At 43.4% G+C, this 13959-nt stretch overlaps 2 protein-coding genes across 3 annotated transcripts in view; one reads left to right on the plus strand and one right to left on the minus strand.

Annotated features, from left to right (window-relative positions):
* The window catches only part of LRRC17 (leucine rich repeat containing 17), a 39862-nt gene extending 36782 nt beyond the window's left edge, over window positions 1–3080 (plus strand). Inside the window, exon 4 of one of the 2 annotated variants that reach the window (XM_006137529.4) lies at window positions 2481–3080. In XM_006137529.4, coding sequence (XP_006137591.2) covers window positions 2481–2884 — 404 coding nt within the window. In that variant the 3' untranslated portion in view covers window positions 2885–3080. The remainder of the gene's footprint in view (window positions 1–2480) is intronic. The other variant, XM_006137530.4, reaches the window with a different exon arrangement.
* The window catches only part of FBXL13 (F-box and leucine rich repeat protein 13), a 229336-nt gene that overhangs the window by 143637 nt on the left and 71740 nt on the right, over window positions 1–13959 (minus strand). The gene's annotated exons all lie outside the window — the stretch shown is intronic.

Genomic DNA, 13959 nt, shown 5'->3' on the forward strand with positions numbered 1-13959 from the left:
TTCTGGGTACACGTCTGGCTCTGTCAATCTGTCTCCTCACTTCCTCGTGTGGGTATCGCAGTTTACAGAATGCTTGTTGAAGGTCTTGTAGGTGTAGGTCTCTGTCTGAGGGGTTGGAGCATATGCGGTTGTACCTCAGTGCTTGGCTGTAAACAATGGATCGTGTGGTGTGTCCGGGATGGAAACTGGAGGCATTAGAGCCCCGACCAGGGTTGTTCTATCTATTACCCAAGATCCACAAACCTGGAAATCCCGGACGCCCCATCATCCGGGACACTACGGATTTCCTGAGAAAACTACAATGCATAGGTGATCTTCCAGAAAACACCATCCTAGCCACCATGGATGTAGAGGCTCTCTACACAAACATCCCACATGCAGATGGAGTACAAGCTGTCAGGAACAGTATTCCTGATGATGCCACAGCACAACTGGTGGCTGAACTCTGTGAATTTATCCTCACACACAACTATTTCAGATTTGGTGACAACATATACCTCCAGACCAGTGGCACTGCTATGGGCACCCGCATGGCCCCACAATACGCCAACATTTTTATGGCTGACCTGGAACAACGCTTCCTCAGCTCTCGTCCACTTACACCCCTTCTCTACCTACGCTACATCGATGACATCTTCATCATCTGGACCCATGGGAAGGAGACTCTGGAAGAATTTCACCATGATTTCAACAGCTTCCACCCCACCATCAACCTCAGCATGGACCAATCTACACGGGAGGTCCATTTCCTGGACACCAAGATACAAATAAGTGACGGTCATATCAATACCACCCTATACAGAAAACCTACCGACCGCTATACTTACCTGCATGCCTCCAGTTTCCATCCCGGACACACCACACGATCCATTGTTTACAGCCAAGCACTGAGGTACAACCGCATATGCTCCAACCCCTCAGACAGAGACCTACACCTACAAGACCTTCAACAAGCATTCTGTAAACTGCGATACCCACACGAGGAAGTGAGGAGACAGATTGACAGAGCCAGACGTGTACCCAGAAGCCTCCTGCTACGGGACAAGCCCAAGAAAGAAACCAACAGAACATCACTGGCCATCACCTATAGTCCCCAGCTAAAACCTCTCCAACACATCATTAGTGATCTTCAGCCCATCCTGGACAATGATCCCTCGCTCTCACAGGCCTTGGGAGGTAGGCCGGTCCTTGCCCACAGACAACCCGCCAACCTGAAGCATATTCTCACCAGCAACTACACACCGCACCATAATAACTCGAACTCAGGAACCAATCCTTGCAACAAACCTCGGTGCCAACTCTGCCCACATATATACACCAGCAACACCATCACAGGACCTAACCAGATCAGCCATACTGTCACTGGTACATTCTCCTGCACATCCACCAACGTAATATATGCCATCATGTGCCAACAATGCCCCACTGCTATATACATCGGCCAAACAGGACAGTCCCTACGTAAAAGAATCAATGGACACAAATCTGATATTAGGAATGGCAACATACAAAAACCTGTAGGGGAACACTTCAATCTTCCTGGACACACAATTGCAGATCTAAAAGTAGCCATCCTGCAGCAAAAAAACTTCAGGACCAGACTTCAAAGAGAAACTGCTGAGCTACAGTTCATCTTTAAGTTTGACACAATCAACTCTGGATTAAACAAAGACTGTGAATGGCTCGCTAACTACAAAAGCAGCTTCTGCTCTCTTGGAATTCACACCTCCAGATCAGCTGCTAGAAGTGGGCCTCATCCTCCTTGATTGGATCCACCTGGTCATCTCCAGCCTGATCCTGGCCTGCATATTTATTCCTGCCTCTGGAAATTTCCACTACATGCATCTGACGAAGTGGGTCTTTGCCCACGAAAGCTTATGCTCCTACACTTCAGTTAGTCTATAAGGTGCCACAGGACTCCTCGTCGCTTTAGTTAATCATGTTACCAACTACACACTAACATCCCTAGCATAGACCCACACATTTTTGTTTCAATTTACAAGAAGCCTTTATTGTAGTCCTTTAATAAAAAAAATGTAATTGTGATTTTGACTACTGTATAAGAATACTGCTTAAGCCAACGGTTTTCAAAGTTGGGTCACAGGCCTGCCTGGGTAAGCTGCTGGCAGGCCCACAACACTTAGTTTATCTCATAGTCATGGAACCTCACAGCTCCCATTGGCTGCGGTTCACCATTTCTAGCCCAGGGGAGCTGCAAAAAGTGGCAGCCTGGGCCACACCACTTCCCACAGCTCTTCGTGGCTGGAAACAGTGAACTGCAACCAATGGTAGCTGTGAGGCTCCATGACTCTGAGATAAATGAAAGCATCAAGTGCCCACCAGAGGCTTACCCAACCACGTCTTGACCCAACTTTGAAAACCACTAGTTTAAGATATGAGCACGCTTTACCTGTTACACGTATATTTTTCTATTTTTTTCTATCTATTCTACATTTCAATAACTTTTTTTATTTGACCAGCTGCTTTTTCAGGACTCATTAACTTAGAAGAGCTTGATTTATCAAACAACACACTGCAAAATTTTGAATATGGCGTATTAGAAGATTTATACTTTTTAAAAATATTATGGCTTACAGAGAATCCTTGGAGATGTGATTACAACATTCATTACCTTTTCTACTGGTTAAAGCATCACTACAATGTTCGCTACAGTGGCTTAGAATGCAAAATGCCTGAGGAATACAAAGGGTGGTATGTTGAAAAATATGTCCAAAGTTATTATGAGGAATGCCCAAAAGACAAGCTGCCAATTTATCCAGAAATATTTGAACAAGACAAAGAAGATGAGGAATGGGAACGACACAAAGAACAATCAGTTCAAACAGTAAAGAAACATGGTGTAATTGTCACTGTAATAGGTTAATTTGGGGAATTTTTTATTACTAGATTCAAATGTATCATATTTTATGTCAGAAAAATTCTGTTTACATTCTTGTTACTTGTGCTGTTTGTTCATAAGGAAATATTGCCTACATCATTTTTTTAATTGCAGTTACTGACTATGCTATGGTATTAGTTATACATCATCTTTTATAAAAAAAATTCTGTTCCCAACCATTTATTCTGGGTCACCCTTACTATGTATTTGGGTAACTATTTGAACCTACAAAATATAAATGAATAGATATAGAAATAGATCTATAGAGGAAATAAGTCTCCATATGCCCAGCAAGTCATACACAGCATCTGCATGGAACTAATTTCAGGAGTGGACCCAAAGCTCCTCTGTGTGGAATGTATTGCAATTTCTTTATATTTATTGGCTCTCTGAATTGTTCCCTAGAAAAGTTCTGTGCATTTTAAGAAGCAGTTTTCTTGTTTGTGATACTTATACCAAATAATCAAAATGCAAACTGATTTATAACAGGCTACAAAGTCTATGGGAATTGCACATGGAATAGAGAGAAAGGCACTCCAGTCATCATGGTGCTAGTTCTAACACAGACTTCCTATGTGACACTAGGCAAATCATTTAGTCTTTCTGTGCCTCACTTCCCCATCTATAAAATGAGAATAATAGCACTTCACCTCACATGACTGTTATGAGGTTATATATATTAAAGGCTGTAAAAGGTCTTCACATACTATGGGAACAGCAGCCATATATGAACCTCAGGTAGGTAATCAGTACCCTTCAGGAAAAGGACGCTTACTGCCCAAACCTCTATCTATATATTTTAGAAACGTCTATCTGTCTGTGAGTCTGTTTGTTCAAGAACACCTCCTAAACACTAAGAACTAGAACCACCAAATTTGGAATGGAGTTTCCTCTTATCCTAACTTAAAGCAAGGTCAGAGTTTGGTTGTGCCAAGAAAATAGGAAGTTCCAGGAATGGGACTGTTTTTCATAACATGGAAAGGACGGGGCAGAAAGAAGAGAGACACGAAAGAAACTTACAGAAAGGAGGGACACAATAACTGAGAGTGGCCAATACAGGCTGCACCACCAAGAGAGTGGCCAGCAGGGCTGGGTCTCCGCCATCTTGCCTGCTACCAGACTAGATAAGTAGTCCTCCTGCCCCAAACCCTTTCCCTCCCCTGGCCCTTGGCCGCAGCACTGGAGGGGTGGAGAGAGAAAAGGCCTCTGTCAGCTGGAGGGAGACAGAAGGTCCTTGGCAGCTGCGGGGGAAGAGGCTAGGGGGAGACAGAAGGCCCCTGAAGGCTGGGGCAACTGGAAAGAGAAATGGACCCTGGCAGCCAAGGGGAGAAGCCCTGTTGGATGGGACTTCTCACCCTGAGTCCCTCTTCACCCCCCAACCCTCACTCTCACATTCTCCCACACTTTCAGCCTCCTGCTTGCCCCCTACCCACATCCCCATGGTCCTGTCCTCACTACTGCACACCCCCCCACACACACACACACTGCCAGTCTCCTGCCATGAAGAATCTGGCAATAAAAGGAATGATCCAACACACATGTACATAGGCAATAGTTGATAACATTTAACATTTATACACAATAAAAGGAATGTTCCAACATTCATTTACATAGGCAATACTCCCATGAATTGATACATTTAGCATCTATACAGTATTTCCATTTTAAAAGTTTGCATCAGTTAATATTAACCAATCTGAACATTTCCTTTTTGAGATAAGGGTTAACATCCCTTCTGTGGAAATGATGACAAAGAAGGGGTAAATAAAGTTGCCCAAGACCACACACCAGATTGGTGGCAGATCTGAGATCAGACTCAGAGATCCCATATCATACTTCCTCTCCTACATCACTGACAGTTATACATGACTGTAGGAAGCAGAACCAGACTCTACATTTGAAATGTGTGACAATATATGCAAACAACTAAACATGGGAGGACCTCTGCAAGACTATAGCTCTCTAACTCTACAACATGGTATTCTAGTCACTTTGGATATCTCCAGAACTCCTGCCCAAAGGCTCACATTTGTTGTTTTGCATTAAAAATGTAATCCAGAGCATTTGGTAACAGCTTTTTCTAATATAAAACATGAAGACAAAAAGAAATTCAGGGCCTGGTAAGAGTGTGAAGGACTGCCAAAGGATCCTTTAGTAGTTTAGCAGAAAATATGCTGTGATCCGAGACATTTTTTCACACCCCTTCTTGTAAAAATTAAATCACTTACAGGTGCTATGTTGCCAAACTGAAGAGTTTAGACAGTTTTGCATAACCTCCAAATAGTTGTATAGCAATCCTACTGTTGCATTACTCATCACTGTCCCCAAGCCCAGAATGATTTTAAACATTAGGAAGAAAAAAATTCATGCAAACAGTAACCAGAATCAAGAGAACTACTCCCTCCTCTCCAAATCTTTTTGACAGAACAGATATCCTTGGGGCATGAGGGAAGAGGACAACTATGAACAGTAGAACTACTGAAAATGGACCCATAAGATAATTTTTGACATTAGAGCTAGTGAACAGATAAATGCTGAAAAGGAAAAAGTGAATTTATAAACCACCTTGGGTCAACTGTTATGGACAAAAAAGCCAGCATTTCAGCTAGAAAGGCAGGATATTAAAAAGAACCGCCAGAGGAGAAAGCCACAATCAGGGCCAAAAGAGACAGCATACCCATCCAGCTGTAGAGCATAGGTGGGAGGCAGGGCGGAAAGTCTGTAACCCGTAGGCTACATCTACACTGCAACACTATTTCAGGATACCAGAGTATTCAAAAATAGCTATCCCGTATCTTCACAACAAACCCATTATTTCAGGCTCGCTATTCCAACATCCCTGTAAACCTCATTCTACAAAGAGTAAGGGACATTTTGGAAAAAGGCAGTCCCCGGGTTACGTACAAGATAGGGACTGTAGGTTTGTTCTTAAGTTGAATTTGTATGTAAGTCGGAACTGGTACATATTGTAGGGGAAACTCTAGCCAAACATTTCTCCAGAGCTCAGTTTTATTCTCCCACACCTCACTTCCCTCAGTCCTTTATTCTCAAGCTGAGGTGTCTGCTGAGAAAACCTGCTCCGCATCTCCCTGGTCTGCTGGGGGGAAGCAGCTAGTGCGGGGTTGCCTCACCCCGTTTGTTAGTAGGGATCCGATGTAAGTCGGATCCATGTAACCTGGGGACTGCCTGTAGTGCTTTATTTCAAAATTTGGCGCTGTGTAGACAGCATCAAATGATTAAATAAGCTATTTTGAAATAGTATCAAAATAAGATACACAATTTGCGTAGATCAAATTGTGTATCTTATTTTGAGTTATGGTGAAGTGTAGATACAGTGCAGATTCACCCTTTGACACTCAAGGAGCTAAGTGGGTGAAGTTAGAAAGTAATAAGCACCTGAGCTTACTAAGTCTAAAGGCTACAGTGATACTGAATGATTAAACAAATACTCAAGTAGTACCATGAGGACTAAAGTCCTTACGAGTAGCAGTGATACATAAACAATCAATTAAGAAACATTAATGGCTAGATGGACTAGCCCTTCGTGCTTTTCAACGAAATAGTGGCATGCTGCTGCCATAGAGGGATTCCCAAGACTGGAAACTATCATAGAAGACAATCAAGAGTCACAACTTCCTAAAGAGACAAAGCTGAATACCTTGCTTATCATTTAACTTAGGAAGGGGAGCCCAGTGCGAAGAGGACATATCAAATTGGAGGCTCAAGGGGTTGTGGTTTGATAATTACCCTGCAAGAGGAGCCTTCAAGCTCACAAACCACTATGTTCAAGGAGATAACCAAGAAAGAATCCTCAAACAGTACTAAAAAAAGGAAAATTTGAAGTGGTATCAATTGAGACCTTTGATATTGAAGGGGAAAAATAAAGACTTCTTTGCCCTCAAAAAAGGGGTGTACTGGAAGGTGCGCCCCACACCTGAAGAGTTTCCAAGAGCAGTTAACTTTGCACCTTTTGTTAAATTATTCCAAGGAGGTTAAACAAGTGTAACAAGTTATAGCATGTATAACTACAATCAGCTGTTTCAGAGGGGTAGCTATGTTAGTCTGTAACTGAAATTTTTTTAAAAACAACTAATAGTCCTACAGCGCCTTAGAGACTAGCAAAAAATGTAGATGGTATCATGAGCTTTTGTGGGCACAACCCACTTCTCCAGATGAAACTTCATCTGAAGAAGTGGGTTGTGCCCACGAAAATTCATGATATCATCTACATTTTTTGTGAGTCTCTAAGGCGCTGCAGAACTATTTGTTGTTTTTTAAATTTTTACAATCAGCTGTAGGGTTGCCAGATGGTTTCAACAAAAATACCAGACACACGTGACATTACATCACAATCTACATTACATCTTATTTAGAAAATACCGGACATTTATATTTTCTCATTTATATTTTCTCAATTTGTTTCCCGAACAGAAAGCTCATATACTGGACTGTCCGGTTCAAAACCTGACACCTAGCAACACTAATCAGCTGTAATCCTTCATGCTTAGTGTTACTTCACTATTTCCCTTTAGACCAATGGCACTAAACAACCTTTTTATAACATACATGCATGCAACTATGAACCCATAAGATTCTAGAACTCTGGGAAAATTGACAATCTACCAGAAACACATCAGAGTCTGAGGTACCTTAATGTTTGTAGTGATTCAAAAAGGAAAGCTGGTGGGAAATAAAAGTTAGTTTCAATAGTATGAACAGAAATGGGCCTGGAGCAGAAAGAAGCACAACAATATGGCACCAAACAATAGAAGAAGGCAGCCAAATTAAAAAGTGAGAAAAATAAATGTATAGAAAAGAAAAAGGGATATACAAACATGGAAGAGGAGAAATAGAATGTCAGAAAGAAAAACTGTAAAATTATAGAAGAGATTTTTTCTAAGAGCAGACCTTGCTATTTGCTATAAATCAAAACATGTCCTCAACTGAAACACCACAGTCACAAACCACACTTGCATCTTCAGATTTCTTCTTCTGCACTATTTAATTACAAATGCCCCTCAAAAGTATTTCTGAGTTCAAAGGATATTAGAAAAACCTAAGCCAACCCTGCTAGCTCCCACAGCCCCTTTATTCTCTTTGGGTACGTCTATACTACAGCGTTAATTCGAGTTAACTTAATTCAAAATAATTAATTTGAATTAAGCTAATTCAAATTAACGCATCTACACACAAAACCTATTTTGAAATAGCGTTTCGCTATTTCGAAATAGCGCGTCCACACTGAGTGGACCCTGAACCGAAGTTAAGGCTGGCATCTCCCCCAAACCTGAATAAGATCCATGATCTCCACCCTGGACCAAGAAGGCACCCACCTTCTCCAGCCCTTGTCAGGTTCCTGTGAGCTGGCAGACAGCTCCTGGGGAGCGGTGGAGGGCTGGCTGCCAGTGGCTTGCTGGATCATGTTTTGGGGCCACTGGGTCAGGGGCCCCGGTGGCCACTCCTGGCTCTGGGCTGGCAGGCTTGGAGCTGGCACAGGCCCTGTGGCCAGGGTCTACCTCTTTAATAGCTCTGGGGCTGGGGGAGAGGAGAGTAAGTTTTTCTGGTTGTACCCAGAGTGGCAACCAGGGCTCCCTGGGAAGGGCTGGAGGGCCCCTATTTTGAATTAAGTGTCTACACAGCACTTAATTCAAAATAGCTATTTCGAATTTGGCGTTACTCATAGAATGAGATTTACAAAATTCGAATTAAGTGCTCCACTATTTCTAATTAATTTCGAAATAGCGGTTTGCATGTATAGATGCTATTAAAGTTAATTCGAAATAACGGCTGTTATTTCAAATTAACTTTGCAGTGTAGACATACCCTTTCTTTCCCTATAACCTCTCTCTCTTTCTCTTTCTCCCCCTCTCTCTCAGGGTACGGCTAGACTGTGGGGAGTTTTCGGGATACCAAAGGTATCCTGAAAAAACTCCACTGCATCCAGGGAACGCGTTTACTCTTCCACTTTTTTTTGCAGAAGAGCAAAAGCGCTCTTTCGGAAGCCCCTGTATTCTTCGTTCCATGAGGAAGAAGGGATTTTTCAAAAGTGGGCGGGGTTTTCGAAATTTGGCCCAGTCTAGATGGGCCAAATTTCAGAAAACCCTCTTCTGACAAAAGTATCAGAAAAAGATCCTTGCAGTCTATACACACACACACACACACACACACACACACACACACACACACACACACACACACACACACACACACACACACACACACACCTCTTTCATCTCCATCTCCAGTTATATCTGGGGGATTTTCTTTGTGTTTGGGGGTCCCTAAAACCTGCAATGATTAGTAACAAAATTATCACAGAATGTAGGTGCCTTCTGAAATGCATTGACCTCAGGAATCAGCAGAGTACTCCTTGACAAATTTTTTGTTCCTGTGCTGTAAATACTAATAGCAGCAAGCTCTAAATGCAACTCCCAGGCACATATGGAAGTCAAATAGTAACCCAGGATCTCTCCCCTGTTACAGATCACTGGGGCTATGTCTAGACTGCAGGCTTCTTTCGAAAGAGGCTCTTTCGAAAGCATCTTTCGAAAGAGCCTCTTTCGAAAGATCGCGTCTAGACTGCAGGCGGATCTTTCGAAAGAGAAATCCGCTTTTTCGAAAGAGAGCACCCAGCGAGTCTGGATGCTCTCTTTCAAAGACGGCCTCTTTACATTGAAGAACGCCTTCTTTCGAAAGAGGAACTTTCGAAAGAAGGCGTTCTTCCTCGTGAAATGAGGTTTACCGCCATCGAAAGAAAAGCCGCGTTCTTTCGAAATAATTTCGAAAGAACGCGGCTTGAGTCTGGACGCAGGGGAAGTTTTTTCGGGAAAAGGCTACTTTTCCCGAAAAAAACCCTGAGTCTGGACACAGCCTGGGTGGGCAGAGTAATACCTCAAACAGTGAGCTCTGCATTATCCCTCCAATAGCCTTATTTTTCTTTTGGTACAATAATCTATTCCTTTGCCAAAGTCAGTTTGAGCTTGAATAATATTATAACTTGTATATCTTCAGAAACAAAACAGTAACATGCACGTACCTTTATGTGAATGTGAATATATAAAACAATAAAACTCCCAATATTTTGCAACTAATTCATTCAGGATAGCAAATACAAACTTGTTTTTTAGTGCCAGCAAACCAGCACTAAAAAACAGCCAACATCAGTGCTGTTCTATCATCTCATCTATACTAGGGCTACTCAACTTTGGAAGTCCCGGGGGCCACAGTGATACTCATAGCACATGCCGAGGGCCACAAGTAAATATGGTCGCATATATATGCAAATATATATGCAAATAGCTTCTTTCACACAATGCCCCAGCACTCCCAGCACCTCCTCCCTGGCCTCTGGAAGCAGCAGGGAGGGAGGAGGCCCCGCAGCCCGAGCTGGCCCAAGCCTCCCCAGCCCTGGGAGCAGTGGGGAGAGAGGAGGCCATGTGCACCCTCCCCAAAGGGAGGGGAAGACCCTGCACGCGCACCCCAGAATCCCCAGAGCAGCGGGTGAGGGAAAAGGATGTATGGCCTGAGCCTCCCCACCCCCGGGAGCAGCAGGGAGGGAGGAGGCCCTGTGGCCTGAGCCGATCCAAGCTTCCCTGGCCCAAGGAGCAGTGGGGAGGGAGAAGGCAACGTAGCTCCAGCCTCCCCAGCCACAGAGCAGCAGGAAGGGAGGAAGCCACGCTGCCCAAGCCGACCGAAGCTTCCCCACCTCCAGGAACAGTGGGGAGGGAGGAGGCCACATGTACATCTACCATCACAACTGGATGGGTAATGCTAGTTAATAATAAAAAAGGGCTGCCAGAAATCTATGTAATCTTGGATTCATCTTGAGTAATGAAATCAGAACTGTGGTTTATGGCAGTAAGAATGGAAAGTTCATGACATCTTTAAACTATACTTAAATAATTCAGTTTGATTTGTTAGCAAGAAAAGCATCTGAGGAGTAGGGCTCTGATACAATCTTCAGCAATCTGAAAACAGCAGGGTGGAAAATAGGCCTGCAGCAATAAAATCATCATATTCTCTGCTTCAATCAAGCTTCCACAACAGTTCAAAAGACATGCACAAGCAAGCTGCATGCCCAATATCAGTGGACATGTAACATAACTTTCTTATTAATTTCAATAGCAAAAAAAACCAAACGCTGATTGAAATTCCTGTTTCAGATATATACTTCTTTAAGATTCTTTGTGGACAATCACACAGACTTCCACAAATCATTTTAACAAATGAAAGTGAACAGTAAAAATTGGTTATAATCTTTGATTTTGAGCCTGCTGAAGACACACAGAATTTCAGCAATTATTGAAAGATAGAGACAGGGTTTAGTCATGTATCTGTTTTAGAAATATGCATCTGTCTGTGAGTCCATTTGTTCAAGAGCTCCTTCTAAATGGTAAGAGCTAGAACCACCAAATTTGTATGTAGCTTCCTCTTATCCCAACTTAAAGCAAGGTCAGTGTTTGGTTGTGCCAGGAAAATGGGATCTGCCTGGAATGGGATTGTCTTCCATAACATGGAAAGGGAGGGGGCTACTAGGAGGGACTGTCATACTGAAGAGTGACCACAGGGGGCGGCCTCTCCATGTGTTAGGTTCCCATGGTGATGCTGGGCAGGGTTCCACCACCTCTGTGCTGACCCCTTGTGCCCTAATGCATAAGGCCCAACTTACAAATTAAGGGGCCCTATGCAACTGAGGGCCCCTTTCAACTTCTTCTGGGGCCTGGGGCTTCCCTTTCTCCTCCCCCCTCCCATCTCATGCAGCTTCTAATGGGAGCTGTGGACTTCCCTCTTACCCCCCCAAACTCAGTTCCTAATGGGGACCAATGGCTTTGCTCCCTCTCTCCCTGCACAGTTTCTAACAGGGACTCTGCCGCAACCCCAGACATACAAGCCCACAGGGCTGTGTAGGGGCATGCAAACATGCAGCACAAAGACAAGCCGCATATGGTCCCAGATGGAACCTGCAGTCGAGTAAAAGACCCTAATTTGCTTCCCTGTTCACTCTAAGCAGCTAAATGTCTTCCAGTGTGAACACAGCCTGTGGAAATGAGTGGCCATTACTAAACCTTTTGCTCTCTCCCCCTGCAGTGCTATCCCCAATTTACATCTGCTCCAAACACAGCCATGTGATAATGAAAACCCCTGCTTCCTGGGACCTTGCCCAGTTGCACCAAGGGATTTCCCTGTGAGTCTGCTCCAAGGATTCCCCTTGTCCTTTCCCCTGCCCTGCTGCACAAAGGAATACCCTGCCCATGCCACCACAGCAAGAGTTTTCACGGCCCTTTCCCATGTCCCATGGCACCTAGAGTTTCCCTTGGTGCCCTTAGTGATGAACTCATCATTGTGAGGTTCTTGTCTGTTACATATGCTCACTCTGGGACAGTCAGGCAGTGCTAGGTATGTGGCCATTACAAGTGTTTCAAAGGGGTTGGGGCAGTGTTGGGTCTAGTGTTAATAATGGGCTTTCTGTAACATATTGCAATTTTGTCCTTGTTGGAGCCGGCTTCAGAAAGCCAGTCTCAGAAAGTTTTAACTCCTGCAGAGCATCTGAGGTAGGTACAGAAGTACCCAAGAAAGATTAGAGAGGAGTTTTTGGGAGACGTCCTGAGCTATCTAGATGTCAAACAAAAAATTGCAGGAGTGGAGGGACAACAGGAGTGAGTGGAAGGAGAGCATGCAGCAGCTCCTAAACTTATAGAGCATTATGGAATGGCAAATGAACACGTTAAAGGTACTGCTAGCACTATAGATGAAGCAGCTGCACAACTGGCCTCCACTGCAGCTGGTGTTCCACCCCAAAATGTTTTTCAGTATACCCTCCCCCGCCCCCATCAATGCAATCTGGGCACCAACTTGTCCCCAGGTTCCACATGTTGCACTCCAGACTTGCCCGCCCAATCTACCCCCCGCCATGCAAACTAGGGATGTTAACATGTATTTATTTTTGTAAACATGTAACTGCTGAAATGTAGTGGTTACATGTTTATACATGAGGAGCCAGGTGGGAGCCAATACTAGTGGGGGACTGGCATTTAAGCCGGCTCCTGTGTGCACCATCCTGCATCTGCCCCCACTCCTGCCTTTGTATGAGAGGCAGCAGCGTGGGGGAGGATTTAGACATAATGGCACTTTTTGGTCTTTTTTATTTGGAGTATACATTTAGTTTGTGCCTCCATTATGGTGTTTTTAATAGTTTCTATGCAGTTTGTAGGCATTTCACTCACGACATTTTTTAAACATTTCTGTTAAGCTTTTTTGGTTTTGTGTAGTTCTGTTTTTTTAAGGTAAAAGTTACTGTACAGGGTTTCTTTGGTATTTTTTCCCTATAGGATGTTAAATTTAACTACCTTATTCTCTATTACTGAGCAGTTCAGCTATATTCCCCTGTTGGATCATCTCCTGTGATCCACTTAGAACTACATCAAGAACTGCACATTTCCTTGTGGGTTCCAGGACTAGCTGCTCTACAAAGCAGTCATTAATGGCATTCAGAAATTTTAACTCTGCGTCCCTACCTGAGGTGTCCTAAAAGGTTTTTTGGTGTAACCTCCTTAATCTCCCTGAACATTTCACAATCACCATCACCATCCTGGTCAGGTGGTCAATAGTATATTCATTCCTACTGTGACATTCTTATGATTCAAGCATGGAATTTCTATCCACAGAGATTCTATGGTACCGTTTGATTCATTTAAGATTTTTACTATATTTGACTACGCACTTTCGTTATAATGCCACACCCCCATCAATATCACCTACTCTGACTTTACTATCTATTTTGTACTACAGGTTGAAGCTCACTAGTCCAAAGTTCACTGATCCAGAAATATCCATCATCCAGAATGATTTTAGTTAGCTGGATGTCCACTTTTAATGTGTGTGGCCAAGTTTCCCACGGTCCTATAAAGTTTGCTTACAGCCACCAGTTCTAGCTCTCAGTGTTCTGTGCTGTTATTTAGCTTTAATTTACTCCTAAATGTCCTCCAGCAGCCCAGTAAGCAATGGAAGTGTTGATAAAGCTGTTAGAAAACATTGACCTCCCATAGTCTAGAAAATTCTCT

The sequence above is a fragment of the Pelodiscus sinensis genome, chromosome 1, assembly GCF_049634645.1.
Source record: "Pelodiscus sinensis isolate JC-2024 chromosome 1, ASM4963464v1, whole genome shotgun sequence".
Taxonomy (NCBI): Eukaryota; Metazoa; Chordata; order Testudines; family Trionychidae; genus Pelodiscus; species Pelodiscus sinensis.